General features: G+C 41.0%; 1 protein-coding gene across 5 annotated transcripts in view; it reads left to right on the forward strand.

Moving 5' to 3' along the window:
• The window catches only part of CAP2 (cyclase associated actin cytoskeleton regulatory protein 2), a 69,291-nt gene that overhangs the window by 40,402 nt on the left and 5,867 nt on the right, over positions 1-23,022 (forward strand). For all 5 annotated transcript variants that reach the window (XM_086740189.1, XM_086740191.1, XM_086740188.1 and 2 more), the window contains 7 exons: positions 2,756-2,899; positions 3,133-3,218; positions 4,935-5,040; positions 20,141-20,333; positions 21,187-21,362; positions 22,573-22,696; positions 22,919-23,001. In XM_086740189.1, the coding sequence (XP_086596315.1) occupies positions 2,756-2,899; positions 3,133-3,218; positions 4,935-5,040; positions 20,141-20,333; positions 21,187-21,362; positions 22,573-22,696; positions 22,919-23,001 (912 nt within the window). The remainder of the gene's footprint in view (positions 1-2,755; positions 2,900-3,132; positions 3,219-4,934; positions 5,041-20,140; positions 20,334-21,186; positions 21,363-22,572; positions 22,697-22,918; positions 23,002-23,022) is intronic.

Here is a 23,022-nt window from a genome sequence, read left to right on the forward strand (position 1 = left end):
TGTTTTAATATTCATTGCAATGAAGAGAGTATTCTTCTAGAACCCTCAGCACAACTGGTTCTGCATTGTGGAGCCAAACAAGACTGATTACTGCCAGAATTAATGAGCCTTTCTATGCCCATATGCCATATACACTGTAATTCATCTGCAGTTTAATCACTAACTAAAAATTTAGAACTGACTGCTGGGAGACAGGACTCAATTAAGTGATTCCTTGCAGGTCTGTATTCCTTTGTGTCCGGCCCTTACGCAGCAGCTTGGACCACAAGAAGCTTGCGCAAGCACACACACAGATTTTGTGCAGCCAGCCAGCAGCCGTTGCAGAACAGGACAAGTGTCACCCGGTGAAGGGAAGGCAGGCTGTGCTGCTCTCCGGGTGCAGCTCCCGTGGGCCAGAGCTGAGCAAAGCCTCAAGCCCTTTGCGGCTCTTTCTGGGGTCACTACAGAGCCAAGTGAATTATTACTTTGAGTTACATTCCTTAGCAATATGTATTTCACCTTTAAAGCACCAACAGTGCACTTTTCCTGTGAAATTACATAAATCTATAACATTTTTATAAACAGTAGATTCACTGGACAGGTTGAGTCCTGTGTTCTGAGGGACAGAAATTCTGTGTGTACCACTGACAGAAAACCCTTACAAAAGTGATTGGAGTTTTTCTAGGAGGAGTAGGAGGAGGCATGGGTCTTATGGTACCATTCTGGAAAATGCCCTAATTTTGCTTTCTTCCCTGTAGATATCAAAGTGTTCTACAAAATAAAACAGCTACATTAGCATCATTTCATATATAGGAAGCTGAAGCACAAAAAGGTAACACAGCTTTCCTGAAACCTGATGAAATTGGGTGGGAGAGCTGCAAAGAGAACCCCCATCTATGGACTCTATCCACGGAAAGGTGCTGCCTCCCAGTGCTGCCTAGATAGACCAGGCAACTGTGGAGCTGTATTTTTAGCCAAAGATACTCTCTTTGGTTGGAACCGGGCCATGAAGATTCCCAGTAAGCTAAGGACTGTAAATATCCCTTAGACTTTATGGGAGGAAAACTGGCATAATATCAAAGCAGAACAAGCACTTTCTTAAATTTCAGTTTTGTTAACTACTGTCATACTTGAAAGATTTCCCTGCAAAATAAGAAAGGACCAACCAGCTGCAGCGTGTTGTAAACAAGCAAAAATTAGAAAGAAGAATTCCTGCAGACTTTATCATGTTATGGCAACAAAATCAGTTTTTAAGAACTACAAATCATGGAGGTTTCAGGGCTTTTTCAGACTTAATGACTTATGTTGGTCATTAAGCCATCTACAAAAAATCTTTTCATCTCCCAGTAATACTGTAAATACTTGTTTTCTCCCAACCCACATTTTTGTAGGAGAAGACCAAATATCCCCATGCATTTCAGATATATAAGCCTTTCTCAAAATTACATTACCATTAAAATATTAAGGCTCCATAGTTGAATCAAAATTCTTTTAAAAATGCAGAATCTCTTTTTGTCCTGGTTTTGGAAGTGTCTTTTGACCTATGTTGATCCATGGCTAACATGCTTATTTTAAGGTGACATGAAACTCTGTAAAGCTGAGGTCTTGCAGAAGGGTGACAAGAAATACATTACAGATGACAGAGATCAAGTAGCACATATGCACACATCATCTTGTGTGTGTCGTTACACCATTAGTCCTCAAGAATATGAGGGTTAGTTGTCTCCAACAACTACTTAATTCCATTAAACAAGTAGTCCGGAGAAAAGATGAGAAAAAATGCAGACTTCTGCTAGATCCGGAGTGATTTCTCAGTGAAGTGCCAGGGAAAATCAGAACGATGCACTGTCTTTGGTGGGACATAGTATTGGTTCTGCGAACATGCTTGTGCAATAAAGAGCTGGACTGTTTTTATATAAACTATTTATCGGGTAGCAAGGTACAGCAGTTGTTTTGCTTGTGAACTAATGACTGTGCCTCAATATGCTGCTTCTAAGTGGAAGAATTCTTCCCAGTAAGTTGGTGCTCTAAATTATTTGTTCTGACACACTGAGCTGGTGTGATTAGCATTCACTTTGCACAGGAAAGAGCTTGGACAGCTTCTACATTCAATCTGTTTTTCTCTTCACTCCAGACATTATTCCTTCCGCTCACCAGTCATTCCCCGGGATACCACTTGTTTCTGATTAACACAGGAGAATTTTCCCAAACCATGGCTTGCAGGCAGTATGTTTCCCATGAAACCCTCCCACATTACTTGCAGCCAAAGGAAATTAAAACAGTAAAACTTACCAATAGGGAAAGCCAAAACTGATGTTGCCTTCGGTGTGTTACTTTCTCAGTCTTGTTGCCAGATGGTAACAGGCCACTAACCTAACAAGTAGTTTGTGTTTCTTATAGAAAAAACAACTTGGTTAATAACTTGGAAAACTCAAGCCAGTGTAAAGACTCTCAAAAGGTTCCAGGGATATCAGATGAAAAACACAAGCATTCTGCTTACTCTGAGCTATGGGGTCTCTATGGATCTTAACCTGGGCAGCATGTAAAAATCCTGCCGGTGCTGAGAACAATTTTTGCTGCAACACATTATTAATACTTAGTGTCTGTGCATTTTGCTGCTGCAATCAGAGGAGGGTAATTAAATTGTTACTGTAATGGAGCGAATACGCTGACCTTTCTTTCCAACTGTTAAATCAATGGGCAGGGAGGACAGTGTTCAACCACAGGGTGTTTTCGGACCACCCATTGTAACAGTGTCGGTTTTGTTTTTTTGCAGAATGAGGTGACAATGCTTCTCAAGCCAATATCAGAGAAGATTCAGGAAATCCAGAACTTCAGAGAAAGGAACAGAGGAAGTAAAATGTTCAACCACCTCTCTGCCGTCAGTGAAAGCATACCTGCCCTTGGGTGGATAGCAGTGGTGAGTGGCACGGAGGGTGGTTGGGAGGGCTGTAGATGTGCTTCTGGATGGTGTGGCCCAGAACTGTTCCAAGTCTTGCAGAACTTTACAGTCTCACCTGCATAGTTCTTCAGTCTACTACACCCAAGCAGGTGTTTTATACTATACCTCATACATCAGGGAAGGTGTCTGACTAATGTTTTACTTCCTTTCTCCTTCTGTTGTTTCCTGCTACCGTGGGTTGATGGTCCTAGTCTCCTAAACCAGGCCCTTATGTCAAGGAGATGAATGATGCTGCTACCTTTTATACTAACAGGGTATTAAAGGACTACAAGCACAGGTATGTTGCCAAGCCCCAGTATCTACTAGCCAGAGAATGGAGCATTAGCCATACCAATGGGGTTCACAATGCCATCACAGAAAGCATTTTGTACAGTAAAAAGCATTTGATAAAATCTGCTTGCAGTAGTATATTTTCCCCTCCTTATCTTTGACCTGCAGCGTGTTGCAGTGAGAATGGCAGCAGCACTAGCGGTGCTGGTTTTCACTCTCTGCAAATTATATTTAATTTTCTGGCATTCCAGCATCATAAGCTTATATGCAAATGCAGATTTACACATCAGTGTGTGGCTAGCTAGCTGCTACGTGTCCTTGTCTCACTTGTGCACTCACACTGCTGCTGTTCTTGTTCTTTGCTTGAAAATGTGCATTTAGGTGGTAGGAGTATACAACTGAGCATCTAAATCTGTAGGTCCCAAATTGATTTTTTTTCTGTACCACTGCATTGTTCTTAAAGAGCACAAGGAATTCACAGAAGAGTGCCATGAATGAGATCTGCGAGCTGACAGAGAAAGAGAAAAAATACAGGTCCTTCCTATGCCCTCTTTAAAAAATCATATATAAATCCTGTTGATTTGGTACTTCTGGAGGCTGGATTTTGGCTCTTGATTTTTATATCCCAGTGAAGAACAATACTCTTTAGTGAGGAAAACTTTATCTATATAAAAACCTTTTGTATATATTACTACTTATGGTATAAGTACAAATATATATTTTAATATATATATATAGAAAAAATGTGTTATTCCTGAAGCCTTAGTTTACCTACTGAAGGTAGTACCTACTGGAGTAACTAAAGATTTTTACAATGTAGCTTTAGAAGTACTTATTCTGGAGAAGAAAATATCTCACATAATCCTATAGACAAGGGTACATTAGCTAGGTATTTAGTTCTTCCCCTAATAAGGAATTCTTTTCCTGGTTTTCACTGAATCAGATCACAATGTCTTCCAAAGAAGCGGAAGGCTTTCCCTTGATTTCAGTAGACTTTTTATTACACCAGATCCTCAGCAGTATAAAGCATCAAACTCCAAAGGAAATAAATAGGAGGTAGACACCGAAATCCTTGTGAGCATCCAGTCCACAGCCATCGTTATTCAGTAATAATTCTTTTCTGGATCTTCATAAGTAAGGACCCCATCTTACAAGCAGTTTCTCTCTCTCTACAAACTTCTTGTTTTCACTGACTGTCCCATTGGAAGACTAAGCCTTCCAAATAATGATTCCGGAGCTGACTTGTGACTTGTACTTTAAAAATTCTTGATGTATAAATATTTTAGTCTGATTACTATAATACGATCCAGTATTACCCTGGCTACATTTGAACTTGGAAGCTAGAATATTTTACAGAACTCACGGATATTTAACTTTCTGAAGTTCAGCACGCTGAGACTGAGTCTGGGTAGCTGTGACACAGCTCCATGTACCTTTAGTGCTTCTTCAGCTGACTTGGAGCCTGCACAGGGTGATGATGCACCCTTCCAGCAGGAAGCACTTTGTGCTGGAGGCATCCTTTGCCCTTGTTTGTCCTCTTGAAGGATCTAACATCTTTCCAGTGTAGTAAGCCCCAGTATTTTCTGCACTGGGCTGGCTGGCTGCCTGCTTACTGATTTGGCTTTAAGGCAGGCATTGTGTTTTACCTGCTTTAAGCAAGAGTAGCAATGCTTTCTGTTTTTAAGTACATTCACATATGTAAATATTGTCTCTGTTTTTACAGTGACACACGCCATGTTGATTGGGTGAAGTCGTATCTGAACATCTGGTCTGAGCTTCAAGCTTATATCAAAGAGCATCACACCACAGGTCTCACCTGGAGTAAAACTGTAAGTACTCTTTCCTTCTTCAAGAAGAATCATAAAATGCCAGTAACTAATTTGACTTTTAATGCAGGTCATTAGCTCAGGAAAGAGAAGTATCTAGGGCAGGAACAGAAGTCATGATCCATGGACTTCCCAACCAAGCCAGTAAAAGTTTGAAAGGCAGGTGGAGAAAATGTGTCAGGCCGTTGTGGTACAGGTTTTGAGGAAGAAGGAAGAATTATTTGGGACGATTATAGCCATAACCCAGAGCTGCAGATGGTGAGGAGAGGCAGATACAATTCTCCAGGCCTGCTACAGTAGAAGGTGGGAACAAAAACAAACCCCAAAAATGTAAAGAATGTGTCAGTCTAGAGGAAAATTAGAGGAACATGACAGGGAAAGAAAAATGGTGGAAAGAATCTGAACAAAGAGAGATATTTAATAACAGGAAAAAGAAACACAAGGGATACATCCCCATTTATTACTTCATATATAACTCTCTTTATAAAACTGTTATTTTATACATACAGAAATAATTTCTTAAATACATATATAGAGAGAGTAAATGTAACTGTATACATAACTATTTGTACTCTCTCTATATGTTTATATAAACATATTCTGTGTGTTACATCTCAGATGCATAGCAAGATGATGGCAATGAATATTGTTGTCTAAGAGAGGTATAAACATGAAGAATTTTCTTCTGTTCGGCATAAATGTAAGAGTTTCTGTTCACTGTCTACAGCGCTGCGATGTTCTATATTATTCTAATAATGTGCTCATCTTTATTAGCAGGTTAGGAGAATTGCAGAAGTATATAAAAAATACAATCAGTCAGCTCTTTGCTGTTACCATCTCCTAAACTTACCAGTCCACTCACATACCTGTACATACATTCTTTTACACCAAGTTTATCATTTCTTCTGTATAGGCAAATAATTTTTTTTTTAATTGAATAACTGTTCAGAGGACTGATGTAGGCCACCAGATAATTTAATTCCCAGACTAAACCACTGTAAGAACTCAGGAACATAGGGAACTGAAGTAGAGCTTTTGGATGGAATGTATCTTAACATGGAATAAGGGTTGGAGCACCTCTCCTATGAAGAAAGGCTGAGAGAGTTGGGGTTGTTCATCTGGGAGAAGAGAAGGTTTCAGGGAGACCTTATTGCGGCCTTTCAGTACCTAAAGGGGGCCTACAAGAAAGTTGTAGGGGGACTTTTTACCAGGGCCTGCAGTGACAAGGGGCAACAGTTTTAAACTGAAAGAGGGTAGGTTTAGGCTGGATATGAGGAATAAATTTTTTATTACGACAGTGGTGAGGCACTGGAACCGGTTGCCTAGAGAAGCTGTGGATGCCCCATCCCTGGAAGTGTTCAAGGCCAGGCTGGACGGGGCTCTGAGCAACCTGGACTAATGAAAGATATCTCTGCACGTGGCAGGGGGGTTGGACGAGATGACCTTCAAATGTCCCTTCCAACCAAAACCATTCTATGATTCCATGGTACCTGGAAAAGTTACTTTATCTTCTTCTGTATGGAGGTGTTACCCATGTAAGAGAATGTATGTTACTTGTGCTCAGCAACGGACTATGCAACTTTCTCTTCACACCCTTCATTAGGCGCTGTACAAGGCCTTACAGTACTCATGTATTCAAGTGCAAGTTCAAACACGGGAGAGATCATGATCTGTGTGTATTTCTTCGAAGCAATGCAAAAATGTTTAAATATAAATTAAAAGACTGGCATTATCTGCTGCTTTGTAGGTTTCTGTAGTAAAGATTTAAAATATTAAACATTATTCTCTTCCTTAATTTAGTACAAAATTTCACACTTGCTACAGCCTACTCTGTTTTAATCAGTGAATGTGAGAAGAGCTAATGATTTTTAAATGATTATTAGATAAGGAAAAGGAATTGTAGTAGCCTGTTTGTTAGCAGCATTAGCCGGAGAATCCGGGACAAACTTAGTTTTGTTAATACAGATAAAGAATCATCTTCACCTTTTATGGAACTTCACAAGTATGGAAATAGTGTTATAAGATAAAGATTTGTTATAGCTATCTGATAAAACAGGAGGAACTCTCAGTGCTGGGAGTACTAGTAATAGTATTCAGAAGTGTAGCTATTGCAGATTATGTTTGATTGGTCTTAAACCAGCATCTCAGCCATCATATCTTTCTATTTCCCTTTCTTTAGTTGTGCAGGAAATTGCTGAATACAAATCTGGATGTGACTTCTTTATTCATATTAAGCATAGTTCCCTGCCAACAGTGCTCATTCCCATTACTGCATGTGAAGTATTGATTTCACTCACTTTGGATATCACTCAGATCTGAAAGTTGTCATGGAAGTGTGGCTCATTTAAATTATCATTCATGTAATATGTGTCGGAAAGATTAAATTACAAACACATTTTTATGGGTGTATAATTTTTTTTTAAGTTTTACTTCCTGTGAGTGTAAGGAAATTAAAATCCAGTAACTTAGCAGGTTGTTTAAATAGCTTGTTGTTTAAATGTTGTTTAAATATTTCTTTGAAGCTTGGTAACAAATACATTCAAGAAAGCAATGAGTTACTCAAGTGATAATTTGATTTTTGTTATACATTTTAAAGTGAGAATGAAAGTCACAGATTCATGCTGTGTGAAGTTAAGCATAAAGGTCTGCAGAATCAGGGCCTAGACAGAAATAGGATATATATAAAAGCTGTAGATGCATTCCAGACACAGTTGTTAATCATTGCACGCAGCAGCTTCCACTTATATGCATAAAAGGAAAAAAAAGAAAAAAAGCAGTAGTTTGGCAAGGCATTAAGAAAGTGGCACATTTATGAAAGGGAGACATTGATACAGAAACACTATTTTATTATAGAGGGAGAGAGAAGAGAAAGTTTTTGGCCTATGTAAGTACACATTTAAAAGTGCATTATACCAATAATTTACCCTTCATATTGGCAGAAGTCAACAAATGCTTGAAGCTTCATGTAAAAAGCTATTAAGTAACATAGATGAGTATTTCTGAAGAGACTGAAGAGTCAGGGAGAAGATTAACTGCTTCTCTCAGAGCTGTATTCTTATAGCTTTAACTGCAACAAAACCCCAGGAGCATCAGCCTAGAGCAGACTATGCTTGGGTTCCCAAAAAGGAGGGGGCAGGCTTTTTTAATGGGCAGTTGGCCCCTTTACACATAGGTACTGCATACTGCGATACGCACATTTCTGGCCGGGCTCCGTGGCACTGTCACAAAGCTGTGCCGTTTCCAGCCCCCGTGTACCCTTCCATCAAGCTGCACAGGGCAGCTGCAGGCAACCTTGGAACAGATCACTGGTGCATGCAGCAAAGTGCTCCTGGCTCTGGCAGTGAGCACACAGGCAGGCACTTTAGAGGAAAGAGAAAGAAATGTCTTACTAAATTACAAGACAGGCACTAAAACAGGTGGAAAAGGTTGAAATAATGGCTAAGCAGTCGGCTCTGACAAGAACAGTTACCTCTGTCAGCTTTATAAGAAATTAGTGACAAAAACAGATGCTTACAGATTTTTGGATCTGACACAATTCTCTCTCCTTATTCATTTTGGCTCTGGTTCTGCCAAGATGTCTGACAGTATTTTACTCCTTGAGGGCATCCTATTGAAATGCCAGAAATCAGTGGAGTTAAGGACCTTGAGACCTTTGTGTATCTGAGCCTGTTTCGCTGCCCATGTGGAGTGGTGGTGCAAAACTGGACCCTAAGTAAATTGCAGGCATTCCGTGACATGAGGGATACAGTTAGGATATTTGTTGGTACTGTGCTCACAGAAGAAAACTACATATTTAAAGTATGTGTGTTTGTGAATAGGATTGTCCCAGAGAGTAAAATGTTCCAGTCTGTATTTTCACCATGATCTGCAGTATTCATTTTCATTATTGATTGTGCACATGTCAGGGAAAAGACGCTTGTCAGTGGAAGTCAGATGGATCTACAGTATTACCTTAAAAGTGTAATTTTGTAGTTCCTTTTTTTTTCCAGTGTAAAGTGTGAGTCTTCTGTCACTCATACCCTGTGGTGAGTAGCAGTTTGCTAAACTCACAACATCTCAATTTATCCATCCTGACAAAGGGAACAACAGCGATTACCAACCTAATGGAGATTTGCAAGTTTTAATCTGCTACCAGATATGACATTCTCAGATGTCAATGAATCTTATGCAAACATTGTTATTATAACAAATTTTTTTAAGTGCCCAGTGTAGCATTTTACCCATGCAGCAACCTTCATTTTTGCTTGCTACAACTTTCTGACTTTCACATGAAATCTACAGCTGTAACAGTAGCCTATGTCTTTTTTCAGTTCTTACTGATAAACAGCAAGTGCTCTTTTTTCTTTTCTTTTTTTTTTTTTCCTAAATAAGGGATTCTATTGAAACATGGCTCTTTCTTCCCTCTCTAGTGTTTTTTGGTGGTGCAAAGAAATGAACCAGCTCACAAGAATGCCTAATAAAAGTTTGTTTGCTACAAGGACCACATGAGTAAGCTGGGGGAAGTGAAACTTTTGTTCCTATTTCTGCAGGTTAACTTTGCATCAAGAAAACAACCAGTAATGAGAGATTGCTGTGGTTTCCTGTACATCAAATAAGTGTTAAGAAACAAATCTTCCTCGAGGATAATTGTCTTGAATGTTTCTCTCAATTGTAGGTGGATCTGCAGTTAAGTTTTTGTTCTTTGTATACAATAGTCATTGAGGACAAATTTTGCCAGAAGGCTTATTTACAAACAGGAAATATTTACAAACTAGCAGTGAGTGTTATTACAATGTTTAGTTTCTAATACCACATTTCACTCAAGTGATGAATGTTCTCCCCCATTTACAAATCAAAACACATTCTTAGGAGGAAGTCTGCATCTTTACCAGCAGTTGAGATTTATTTATATCCTGTTCCCATTGAAGCCAATACATAGAATCACAGAATCATAGAATGGTTAGGGTTGGAAGGGACCTTCAAAGGTCATCTAGTCCAACCCCCCTGCAAGGAGCAGGGACATCCCTGACTAGATCAGGTTGCTCAGAGCCTCATCCAGCCTGGCCTTGAACGTTTCAAGGGATGGGGCCTCCACCACCTTTCTGGGCAACCCGTTCCAGTGTTCTATAACTCTCATTGTAAAAAAAATTTTCCTAATTTCTAATCTAAATCTACCCCCCTCTATTTTAAAACCATTACCCCTCGTCCTATTGCAACAGGCCCTACTGAACAGCCTCTCCCCATCTTTCCTGTAGGCCCCCTTGAGGTACTGAAAGACCGCTATCAGGTCTCCCCGGAGCCTCCTCTTCTCCAGGCTGAACAGCCCCAACTCTCTCAGCCTGTTCTCATAAGAGAGGTGCTCCAGCTCTTTTATCATCTTCGTCGCCCTCCTCTGGACCTTCTCCAACTGGTCCATGTCCTTCTTGTGTTGGGGGCTCCAGAACTGGACACAGTACTCCAGGTGGGGTCTCACCAGGGCAGAGTAGAGGGGGAGAATCACCTCCCTCGACCTGCTGGCCACACTCCTCTTGATGCAGCCCAGGATGCGGTTGGCCTTCTGGGCCGCAAGGGCGCATTGCTGGCTCATGTTGAGCTTTTCATCCACCAGCACTCCCAAGTCCTTCTCCTCAGGGCTGCTCTCAATCCATTCCCCGCCCAGCCTGTATTTGTGCCTGGGATTGCCATGACCCAGGTGCAGGACCTTGCACTTGGCCTGGTTAAACTTCATGAGGTTGGCACGGGCCCACCTCTCCAGCCTGTCAAGGTCCCTCTGGATGGCATCCCTCCCTTCCAGCGTGTCGACGGCACCACACAACTTGGTGTCGTCGGCGAACTTGCTGAGGGTGCACTCTATCCCACTGTCCATGTCGCCGACAAAGATGTTGAACAGGGCCGGGCCCAGCACGGACCCCACTCGTGACCGGTCTCCACATGGACATTGAGCCGTTGACCACCACTGTCTGAGTGCAGCCATCCAGCCAACTCCTTATCCACCGAGTGGTCCGTCCATCAAACCCATGTCTCTCTAGTTTAGAGAGAAGGATGTCATACGGGACAGTGTCAAAAGCTTTGCACAAGTCCAGGTAGATGATGTCAGTTGCTCGTCCCTTGTCCACCGATGCCGTCACCCCGTCATAGAAGGCCACCAGATTGGTCAGGCACGATCTGCCCTTGGTGAAGCCATGTTGGCTGTCACCAACCACCTCCTTGCTCTCCATGTGCCTTAGCATGGTTTCCAGGAGAATCTGCTCCATGACCTTGCCAGGCACAGAGGTGAGGCTGACTGGCCTGTAGTTACCTGGGTCTTCCTTATTCCCCTCTTTAAAAATTGGTGTTATGTTCCCTCTCTTCCAGTCATCGGGGACCTCACCAGACCGCCACGACTTCTCAAATACGATAGCCAGTGGCTTGGCAACTTCATCTGCCAGTTCCCTCACGACCCGCGGATGGATGTCATCAGGTCCCGTGGACTTGTGCACCTTTAGGTTCCTCAGATGATCCCGAACCTGCTCTTCGAGTACAATGGGTGGTTCTTCACTCTCGCAGTCCCTGCTTCCACCTTCTACAGCTTGGGTGGTGGGACAGGAACTCTTGTCGGTGAAGACTGAGGCAAAAAAGTCATTGAGAAACTCGGCCTTCTCCATGTCCTGGGTAACCAGGACACCAGTTCCCTTCTGGAGGGGGCCTACATTTTCCCTGGACTTTCTTTTGTCCCCTACGTACCTATAAAAGCTCTTCTTGTTGCATTTTATATCCCTGGCCAGATTCAGTTCTGCCAGGGCTTTGGCCTTCCTTACCTTATCCCTGGCCACTCGCGCAGCCTCTTTGTAGTCTTCCCAGGCTACCTGTCCCCACTTCCACCCTCTATAGGCTTCCTTTTTTACTTTCAGTTGGTCCAGGAGCTCCTTGCTCATCCACGCCGGCCTCCTGGCCTTTTTGCCCGACTTGTTTTTCAAGTCGGGCACCTCTGCTGAGCTTGGAGGAGGTGCTCCTTGAATATGGACCAACTTTCCTGGGCCCCTCTTCCCTCCAGGGCCGCCTCCCATGGCACTTGGCCCATCAGGTCCCTGAAGAGGCCGAAGTCCGCCTTCCTGAAGTCTAGGGCAGAGAGCTTGCCATGTAGTTTCCTTGCTGCCCCGTGGATCTTGAACTCCACCATGTCATGGTCGCTGCAGCCAAGGCTGTCCTTTAGTTTCACATCCCCCACCAGTCCCTCCCTGTTGGTGAGCACAAGGTCGAGCATGGCACCCCTCCTTGTCGGCTCCTCTATCGCCTGCAGGAGGAAGTTGTCATCCACGCATTCCAGGAACCTCCTGGACTGCCTGTGCCCTGCCGTGTTGTCTCTCCAACAGATGTCAGGGTGGTTGAAGTCCCCCGTGAGAACCAGGGCCTGTGTACAGTATCTTCAAGTCTTTTTTTCCCTAAAATATCATTTAAAAAATATTTATAACTCATTAGATAGTACTCTAAAAGCGCTCTTTAAAAGCTGAAATTCTCCACAGGCTCCACACTGAGAGGAACCATTGTAATTCCTACGCTAGCCTGATTGAGCACAATTATACTACTCACAGTATACTACTCGCAGTACAGGCTTTGGCCATTTCATTTTTGTCTAAAATAATCACCTCCAGACATTTTCTTATAAAATGGCCCTGCCTCTCTCCTGTACTATCAAAATGTTTTCCTGTGATATATTGTCTCTCTACATATTGAGGTGAACAAGCTGCAAAAGACCAACTTCTGCAGGCAAAAGCCTCCTATTATCCTTCTGCTATCTCTTCTATCCTGTGTTTAGTTTGACCCACTTATCAAGCAGCCATCGTCTGAGCCACTTCACTGAAGCTAAAGGTCAAAACTGTAGTGCTAAATTCCAGCCCCAGCTACAATCCCAGAGGCCTCATCCAGATAGAAGTAAGGGCAGCATAGATAGACTGATTTAAATGCCTGTGTCTTGGATAAGATGCAGAAATTTTCAGAGTGCTGGATTTTTCTCAGTCATAGTATTTCCTCTCCTTTTCTGTCGCCTTCCATTCCTTTCTCTTCCCTTCACTTTCCCTATTTCCTTATACTTTTTTTTTTTTTGTTGAGAAATTTGCATCCTTTAATCTCAACTGTTTCTTTTTCAGAGAACAGGCAATGTTCAATGTCAATTTAGAAACCAGCTATCCTGGCAGCTCTACAATAGTTGCCTCTTTGGTGGAGACTGCCTCAATTACATCCATGTCCCTTTGAAAGAAAGTAGTTTTACTCCCTTGTTTCAACAATGGCTGGCAATATTTGTCTTTACTGGATATCAGCGGTGTCCTTTTAACATCGGTGACCAAACACCATTCAGACATGTTAAGGGAGAACCTAGGAGAGGCTAGTTTGACAACAGCTGTCAAGCGCAAGCTGTCCTGTAACATAATGCGACCTAGTTCCAGTGGAATAGGGAAAGGAAAGAGAAAATTGAAAGTATGTAAAATGTAGAGAAAAGAAAAAGGCACTTCTATTAAAACTTTACTGTATCACTGAAGAGATTGGTCTTCTTTTTAACTGATTGTTTATACAAGTAAAAGATGGCTTAATGTGCCTGTGAGAGCACATTACTTGTTGACAATTAGATTAGCATACAGTTCTCAAATGATTTAGAAGACGTTGGCTGTGTAAAACATTCCTAGTTGGGTAAGTGTGAAGATGTAAGCACCATTTTAAATCCTGAACAGGTGAAAAATGGCAGAAGTGTATTAAAAGGGGCGTCAAAGTTTGAACACTCAACAGATAAATAATTCTGCTGAGACCCGGTAACAAGAAAAGAGGCCGGTCTGGTTTTTGCTGTTTTGTGTTTTAACTCACACAGATTACAGACCCTGCCAGTCAGCTGTTTCATCGAGTAAATTGTGGCTCTCAAGGCAGCATAACCCCTTGCAGACAGGTGGCTTAAGTACTGTAGGTAATAGAACTGTTGTGCTAAGCTACTTTTACACAAAAAAAACACCTTAACAAGAGCTCTGTGCCCCTGAGTCACAGTCCACCTGTTCCCAGAGGCTGATATGTGATATTTTGAGCTTCATGATTCTTGTCTTTGGCTGTGCATATGTATGGAAAGAACAATACAGCATGCTGAAATCATTTTAGGTGTCAAACTAGGATTTCTATAAAGGTGGAGAGGGAGAAAACAGAGATATCTTTTTTTTTGAGAAGAACCTAGTCCCCATTAGGATTCCTGTTTATCTGCTGCCATGAAAAGAAGGCTTTTCAATAAATTAAGGAAGGGATTTTATGCCTTTATCTAAGCCACCTGTTGTCTCAGCTGCAAATAGATACTTACCTTTTAATATGAATGACTAATAAAACAGGACTATGTATTACACACATGCATATATAATTTATTTATATGCATTATATAGATGTTTATAATCTGTTTGTCCTAAGTAAAAATGGCCATTGCAGCTACAAGGAATGTATGTCCATTCAAATGCCCCACAGCAGGTTCCCACCGTAAGAACTTTGTTCCTCCCAGTTTCCGTGCTGCACTGTGTTGGCCCAAAGCTGGATAAACACAGAGGAATGCCGTGGGTGTTTATACAGGGCCCGGCACATAAGCCCCTTGCATCCCCAGAGGTACAAGCCTCTGACTAGGGCTTGTTGCTGCCACAATACTACAAATACAGTAACAGTGACATGGAAGGCTAACCCAGGGAATTGTTCCGCAAGAATGTCTCAGGAAATAGGAACATCTGTGATAAGACATAAAAAGAAATTCCTTCTATCTCTCAGTATCTGGGTTTAACCTAAAGACATGGCAAGCTGCATATGGCCACCAAAAATTACTGACAGTATGGTATCCAGAGCACTTCTGTTATGCGTGAAGTGTGTTTTATTTCTCTAATAAGACTGGCTGTTGCCCTGTGCTCCATGGGAAGCCTTTAGGAGAAATGTACTGTCACAAGGCCCAGCTTCTCAGAAGCAAAGCGCTTCACTCATCTCTACTCTAATTTCAAGGGAATTAAATGAGATTCAACACAGATGAATTTTAACCAACCAGCTGCCTCAACATAAACAGTCATTTCTTTTTTCCAGTGAGCCAGCTAGGTAGCCAGCAAGGAGAAAAAGAAGGGTACCTCTCCTTTCTGCCAGTCTTACAAGATAAAGGTAGAAATACAACATCCTTTGAGGCTGTACTGCAATCCTGCAAACCCTTGCCAGTGATAATGTGTGTTTATCAGACCCAGCGTGACTGTCTCTAGAGGAAGCTGCTGAGCCACACTCAGTGGGAGGCCCTTGGGCCTGTCTGCAGATGGCTCTGGAGCATCCAGCCAGGAGCAAACCCTGACCCGTTCCTGTCACCCCATTCAGAGCATGGTTTAGTTGGAGGTTGAAGACGACAATTTTTTTTGCCTGGGAGGAAATTTCTGGAATGTTCCATCACCTACAAAGCTGTTACCTCATGGCCGCAGGGCCTGCATCTCCTGTTCTTGATAGTACCTTACTCAGAGAATGACGTTTTCCTTTATTTCAAAAAGCTCCAGGACAAAGTTTAAAGCACATCCGGTTCACTATGATACCAGGATAGAGGTTAAAAGTTAATGGCTTATTTTTGTGTTACATTTGCACAAAATAAGGCTGAAGCTATCTACTCCCCTGATAATTCTTACAAGGGGCGTACTTGCAAATGATGGAAAAGTGACCACACCAACATGTTAATGGGAACAGTCGGCTACCAGCATAATTTGACGTGATGTCTATAGACACCACAGCGCTCAGAACAGCAGCTGTTACCGAGGCAAACAGCTGAAATAAAAGAGAAAGAAAGGCGGCTTGCAAATAACCGCCTTTGCTAGTCCAAGTGGCTCTTTGTGTAAAGACACACTGCTGTTAACATCTGCTTGAAGTTAATCTGAAGAACTGATTGCAAATAGCAATGCTGGTAAGCACCTGCTGCTTTAGGATAGATGAACTTTTGCGGGCATATAACGTGCTATTTTATTCCCAGCAGCTCTCACAAACACCACCCTATACAGAACAGAAATGAATGGATTTTGTGAAGGGCCCTTCAGTTGAAATCGGATAGGACTATACACAAGTATGGCCAGATACCAGAGCAGTTTTAAGAGTCTGGTTCAGAAATATTCTAGAGCCTGAGGGTCTGAGTGATCTTGGAAGGGTGACTAAGGAAAGCAAACCAATTACCAGTGACTTAGGTTGGTAACTTGGGGGTCTATGTATTAACAGAGGACAAAATTAATCAAAAGAGAAAGTTCCTGGAACCACTTCACTGGGCTGATTTTAAACTGCCCTTTACATTAGCATGTTTGAGTGCAGCACAGGTCCCATCTTCCTGGCATGCAGAGAATGCAAGAGGTGCAACAAGTTTTCTGCATTTCCAGTTCACTTTTGTGCTTTCTGTCACCTCATTAGAGTTTCCCTGTGCCACTCTTCCCACCAAGAATTCCACCTCACTTGTTTATTTGATTTCAGTTAGGTAAACCAAAATGGAAAAGAAAAGAAGGCAAAAGCCAGAGTGAGACCAAACTCCTCTTTACAGCAAGTCTCTGACTGCCTCCTCATTAGTGAGACTTGTCTGTCTTTTCCATGCTGTTCCATTTCAGTGGGGAATTGTCCTACTGGATGTGTCCATGCCATAGGACAGTAGATCTACAGTGGAGCAGTTAGTCCCTCCCTGTACTTTCAGCGACCTTTTTTCCTTTGATTTCTCCTTCAATTTTGCCTGGCTTAATTTATGATTTAAATTGTTTGCAGCTTCCGGAATGGCCATAGATGTTCAGACATAATTGAAAATACCATGATACAGTATCTGTTAGCTTGTGTAGCTGTAACTCAGATCATAAACTAGACGAGAATTTTTCATGCAGGAGAAAAGTTAACAAAGGTTCAGTCCATCTCTTATTTCTGTGGCTGCACAAAATTAAGAGGAAAAGCAGAAGAGGTGACTGAACTTTAGGTGTCTTCTGAGACCTTGTGACAGCTCATGAGTTATTAATTAGATCTAACTCATAATATTTTGAGCTCAGTGGAGATAGCCACTGACTTTGGTGGAGGGATCAGGCTTGTAAAGAAAAGAGGAGACATGAGTGCAAGGGATAGATTTTTTTTTTTCCTACTCTTGGAACTCATTCAAAGGACTAGAATGACTTCACTCCTCAGGTCAAGGATTTAGATTTTTGACTAGACTTGTCTTTTCATCAGTACTGCTCCTAGTTTCCCAGATCCTTTCCTACCTCTGGTCTTTCTTGAAAAGTAAATAAGACATTCTCCAGTCATGCAAAACCACATCCAAACTTGATTGATGTGTTTAAAATCCTTCCTTTTTGTCTGTACTTTCACAAAATAGTTCTTTCAGAATTTTGGGAGAGAGATCATCCACTTTGACAGATAAATCCCTCTGAGTTTTGCTTCCACCTCTATTACAGAAACCCTCCCATACTTTTGTTGCCGTTTGGGAAACTGCCTTTGATGCATTACTTAGCAGCATCATTTGAGCTTGGAGTCTCCTGCATGATCTGTGATGGCCTTCAGTTTGACACTTTAAGCAAAGAGACTGGCAGAGTCTCTGTGTTGTATGCAGAATACCCAGATAACTTATGCATCTTTTTTTCTCTAATGCATCTTTGCAGCCTTTGCAGAATTTAATTGGTGTTAATTTCAAATGAACATGTGAGTCTTACACACACAGGTTTCTGTAAAGTCACAGCACTGTATTTATGCAGGTGGCAGCAATAAGGTTTCTTTGAGAAATCATATGTCAATCTGGAATTTGGGGAGTCAGATTTTTATCTCAGACTACAAGTTATTAACCACTGCTACTATTAATCTCCTCCCATAAAGTATACATAATTCATAACTGCATGTTCACACTGCACGGTGAATGATGAGTGCCATTTCTGGGTATCTGAGTATTTTAAAAAGCCCTGCAAATGCAATGTTCATAATTCTGGATAACCAGGACATAGTGGATTCAGTTGCTATGGTTGCAGGCAACAGATAGGGAAGATCTCTGTTGCACCTCAGGCAGCAACAACTGATTGTGCCACTAAATCCACTTACATTCTTTTTTTTTTGTTGCTATCATAATTCACAGTAGTGCTGACTCTGCTGCAGGTAACATTACTAGCATTAGCAGAGGCAGGAAGAGAGGCACAGTAAATTGAGGACTCAGTGACGAAGTTGTCCCCAGCCTAAAACAATAACCTACAACTACTAAGTATGTAAGCAGAAATGCTCTTTAGTTTCTGTATCCATATGTCCATGCAACAATGAAATGTTTCTAAAAACAATCCACATCAGTTCTGCTATATTTTGACAATAGATGATAATACATTTTTAAAAAGAATTCTTCTCATTTGTTTACATTTGATCAAAAAGATTTAATGGCATAGAAGAGAGCTCATTCCCTTAAGAGATCTTGGATCAGAAACAACCAAACTGTAGCACTACATCAGTTTCATTACTCACCCAAGTACTGGGGATTCAGCGGCCTTTGTTGTACAATGCAGTTTGAATGTCACTAATGTGACAAAGAATCTTGCTATATATCCATCACTAACATATTCCATAAACAGCTCCTTCAAATGCCACCGTACTTACATGCTGAAGATGCATGTGCCAATAGAGGGTGCACATTAAGAGGTTAACTAATATTTTTCCCTTCCCATGCTACTCTAATTAGGGTCATAATGACTAAGAGGTTTGAATACAGTTACTTCCTAAAATGTGCCAGTCTTCCTTTTTTTTTAAAAAAAAAAAAGTATGTCTCAAGAGTAAAAAAATAAAGGAGCATGTGAATGTCAACCTCTTTCGCATTATCAGTTTGGGATTACAGGCCAGAACATGTTTACTTTTTAAAAAATAGCTAGTTTTCACTCATGTGAGATATGTGAACAGATGGATACTTTGCTGTTTCAGTTTAGTGGAAAGCAGAAAGGAGTGGCATCATAAATGGTTAAAAATATCCTCAGAGTCCAGCTAAGCAATATCTACTTCCAATATTGATTACCAGGGATGCACTTTTAACAACCTGTATCTATTAACAAAGGTAGACAATTAGAGGAGCTGTCACTCTGTAAGTCCCTGTCATTTTCTTATTGTGTCTGCCCACCTAGTAAATACATACTGGTGCAATGCACAATGTCTGTACAGCTAAATTAATCAGAACCAATCTTAATTTTTTACAACCATTCTTTTAAAACAGTCTCAGCTCTGCTGCAGAGAGGTGGGATCAGAGTGACACTCAGTGGCAACACAGAAAAAGTCATTCTCGGTTTCTCAGATTCTAACATCTATTATTAGGATGCATGAAATTTTAATTAGATCATTATTCGTATTTTCTGTCTGTTTGCTAATATTCTATGTAAGCATTATAATTCAGACCAAAACATGTACTTTTGATTAGGCAAACTGAAATAAAGATTGGATTACTTACTTTACTAAGGCCCCCCTCACTCATAACGTGTGTGCTGTGATTTCCTGCAATTGTAAAAAATAAAAAAAGAATTTAAGAAATTGAACTAAAAACTCAAATACTGAATTTCAGAAATAAGAGACTTGAGTCACCATAGTTTTACATTCTTCTGTGTTTGAATCTTTGCAGATTACTTGAACAGTCTGAAGAATGGCATTTTACATCTTGCGTACGATTTAGCATGTTGCATATGTATAACTGGCAGTTCGTGATCCTCCCAGTCACTTGTGCTAGATCAAAACATTTTCTGTGTGCTTCTGAATGTACACCAATCATCTATGGCTAACTGAATTTGGTATCTGAAAAAAAAAGGAGACATTTTCCCTTTTATGAAAGTAAACACTGGAATAAATTATGGAAGCTTTACTATTAAAGATTTTTCACATCAGTCTTGACAAGCATTTGAGAGAAATATTTTTGGTGGAGTAGTTCTGCAGTAAGGTAGCACTGTAGGCTGTCAGTCTTTCCAGCCTTGCCTGCTTTGATCCAGGGAAAGATTCACAGTTTCATGTTCGATTGTGGTGCCAGAAATTCTTCTGAGCCTGCAGCTGCCTAGAGTCACTCAAACTCACAGCATTCAAGGATGTTAATAAATAACAGTTATCATAATACAATGTTCCTCAAAATACTGTATGTAAAATAATTTCCATCTGTCTCAAACAGGGTCCTGTTGCATCATCCATGTCCATGCGATCTGTTCTAACAAGCGGGTCGTGCCTCTCCCCACCACCGCCACCACCACCGCCACCACCTGGACCTCCCCCCATATTTGATACAGAAACCGTAAAGGATGAAGGAACTGCATCTCGCTCAGCCCTGTTTGCACAGCTTAACCAAGGAGAGGCAATTACCAAAGGTCAGGAGAAAAGAAATCAAATTTTGGTCCATGAGTCAAACTACATTGAGAACTGCTATGTATATTAACCCAACTTCCGTTGCATTTTTAAGTTACATTCAAGCAGCTCAGATCTTTCTGAGGCTTGCACTGGGTCTGATGGATGAGACTGCATACCAAAATCTCCTTTAGAAGAAACAGCACTCACATATGTTCAGCATACTTGACATTCACACCATTTATTTAGAAGTATCTTTTTAATTTTAAAGCAGCCAAACTGGACATCTTCAATCCGCAGTAGCTGGTGAATCTCTAAGTTGCAATTGCGATAAAAATGTATCCCTCTTTCTGACTGACATTCAGTTTACCAGCCTGTGTCAAAATGTGTTACATGTTAGGTGAAAAGGTATGGCTTACAGCTCAGTGTGGAGTACAATAATAAAACTTTTTGTATTAATACTGGATAGTTGTAATTAAAGTGGAAGGTTGTGAGTTTAAATATATACGATTGATATATCTGCCTTTAATGCTGCAGGGGTACGTCAAATATTGTCATAAGTTAGAAAAGTAGTCTCATTTTTATGGATAGAAAAATATGATACAACAAGCCCTCAGAGCTTACTACAGATAGAGAAGGACTAGAAGACATTGTGGCATTTCCTGTTAAAGATACTAAGATAGCCCATCCACAGGGAAAGAGGTTTTATATTAACTGCTAAAAATATGTAGGCAGTCACACTTTCGGTTGTTACCCAGGCAAACTTTGAGGAAATAAAAAATGTAAATTCACAGAATAATTTAACACTATTACAAATGAACCTTACCCTTAGGACTGGAAAACAGAATCTCCTTAATAAACATACTTTTTTTTTAGGGCTTCGACATGTTTCTGATGACCAGAAGACTCACAAGAACCCCAGCCTACGTGCCCAGTGTCCATCTGTTCGTTCTCCAACAAAAAGCCATACTCCAAGTCCCACCTCTCCCAAGAATTCCCCGCAGCAGACCCATGCGCCTGTCTTGGAGCTAGAGGGAAAGAAGTGGAGAGTGGTGAGCTCCAGTCACACCTCTGAATTGCACCTTGCTTATAGCAAACCAGGTTGAGCACTGAACATCTTGCAAAAGGCTGTCCATGATCAAGTTGCAACGGAAATGGACTGGTTCTTGCATTGCTCTGCCTTGCCACAGTTTAGTTTTTAATATTCTGTAGCATCTAAAGTTAATTCATTTGTCTCTGAGAATCATACAGTAATTTGTCTGAACTGGAGAACGTCAGAACCAGCATATAAATTTCCTGCAAAATTAGACAATCCCCCAGAAACAAGTCCAGTGAAGAACTCTAATTAAAATCCCTCATTACAGGCCATTTGTGCAAGTGAGAAATAACAGTATTATCACAGAGCACTTTCTCCAGCTTTGTTAACTAATGGAATTATAAATTTGTTTTTCATCACCACGCAAGCACATCTCCTGTGCTTAAAAGTAGAGGTGTTTTCTTTTTGCTCAATCTACAGATGGAAAAGATAGATTTGTTTGAAGTTGGGGAGTTGATTTATGTAGGCATATAGCAAAGAATCTAAGAGTGGAAACTCACATGACTGTATTGGTTAAAAGAGGGAAGAAACAATAAGCGGTTTAGTCATGCGGGGGGTTATATACACAGCCATTACTGTGGAGTTGAGTTTGCAGAAGGTGCAGTCAGTTTGCCTGTGTTGTGTTGCCTTGGAGCTGTAGTACCTGGAACTTTCCTTGTGGATCCCTAGTCTTTCCTTGACATCCATGAATGAAAGAAAACACTTCACAATGAAAGGAAATTTCTTCACCTATTACGCCTTATTGTATATGGTAATGCCTGCACCTGTTCATAACACACTGTGTAGGCCATCATAAAACATCTGGGGGAACAAAAACTTGCTCTGTTCTTCGAGGTGCCGCTCTAAATTGGATGGCAGCCAAGCAACAGTTTTGTGGGGGCATTTTTAAATTGTTGTGAGCATAGAGTATTTGCTACAAAACTGATGGTTTTCTCATGGTCTATGCTGAGTTCTTCAGTTCTGCAGCTCTAAAATATACCTGTGTCATCTAAGGGTGAATTAGGTGAAACACCCGATCACCAAGCAGATTAGATTTTTAAGCCACAGGAAGGATATTGCTCTGTTGTAACTGAAGATGCAATGACTCGAGGATAAGTTGTGCTAAACTCAGTCTGACTGTTAGCTAGTTAAAGACAAACAATTAAATAAACTTTCTTTTGAAATAGGAATATCAAGAGGATAAGAATGACCTGGTCATTACCAACACTGAACTCAAGCAAGTGGCCTACATTTTTAAGTGTAACAAATCTACACTTCAGATAAAAGGGAAAATCAATTCAATTACTATTGGTGAGTAGATAGCTCAGCTGGGCTTTAAATGCCAATCTTGAAAAACTGTCTATGTGATTAATAATGCATCTAAACCATTCCGTTCCCCTTAACGGATTGATCACGTGAGTAACGCCGCTCAGCTATGCAGCGCAAGACTGGGAACTTTCATAGTTAATGTAGCAGGTGTGCATATATTTGCTTTTATCTTGCCTTTCTTATTTACTATTGCTTTTATTTTAGACAACTGTAAAAAGTTTGGCCTTGTGTTTGACAACGTTGTGGGAATCGTGGAAGTGATCAATTCCAGGGACATTCAAATTCAGGTAAATATCTATTTGAAAAAG

This window comes from Chlamydotis macqueenii, chromosome 2, assembly GCF_036417535.1.
Source record: "Chlamydotis macqueenii isolate bChlMac1 chromosome 2, bChlMac1.mat, whole genome shotgun sequence".
NCBI classification, from domain to species: Eukaryota; Metazoa; Chordata; class Aves; order Otidiformes; family Otididae; genus Chlamydotis; species Chlamydotis macqueenii.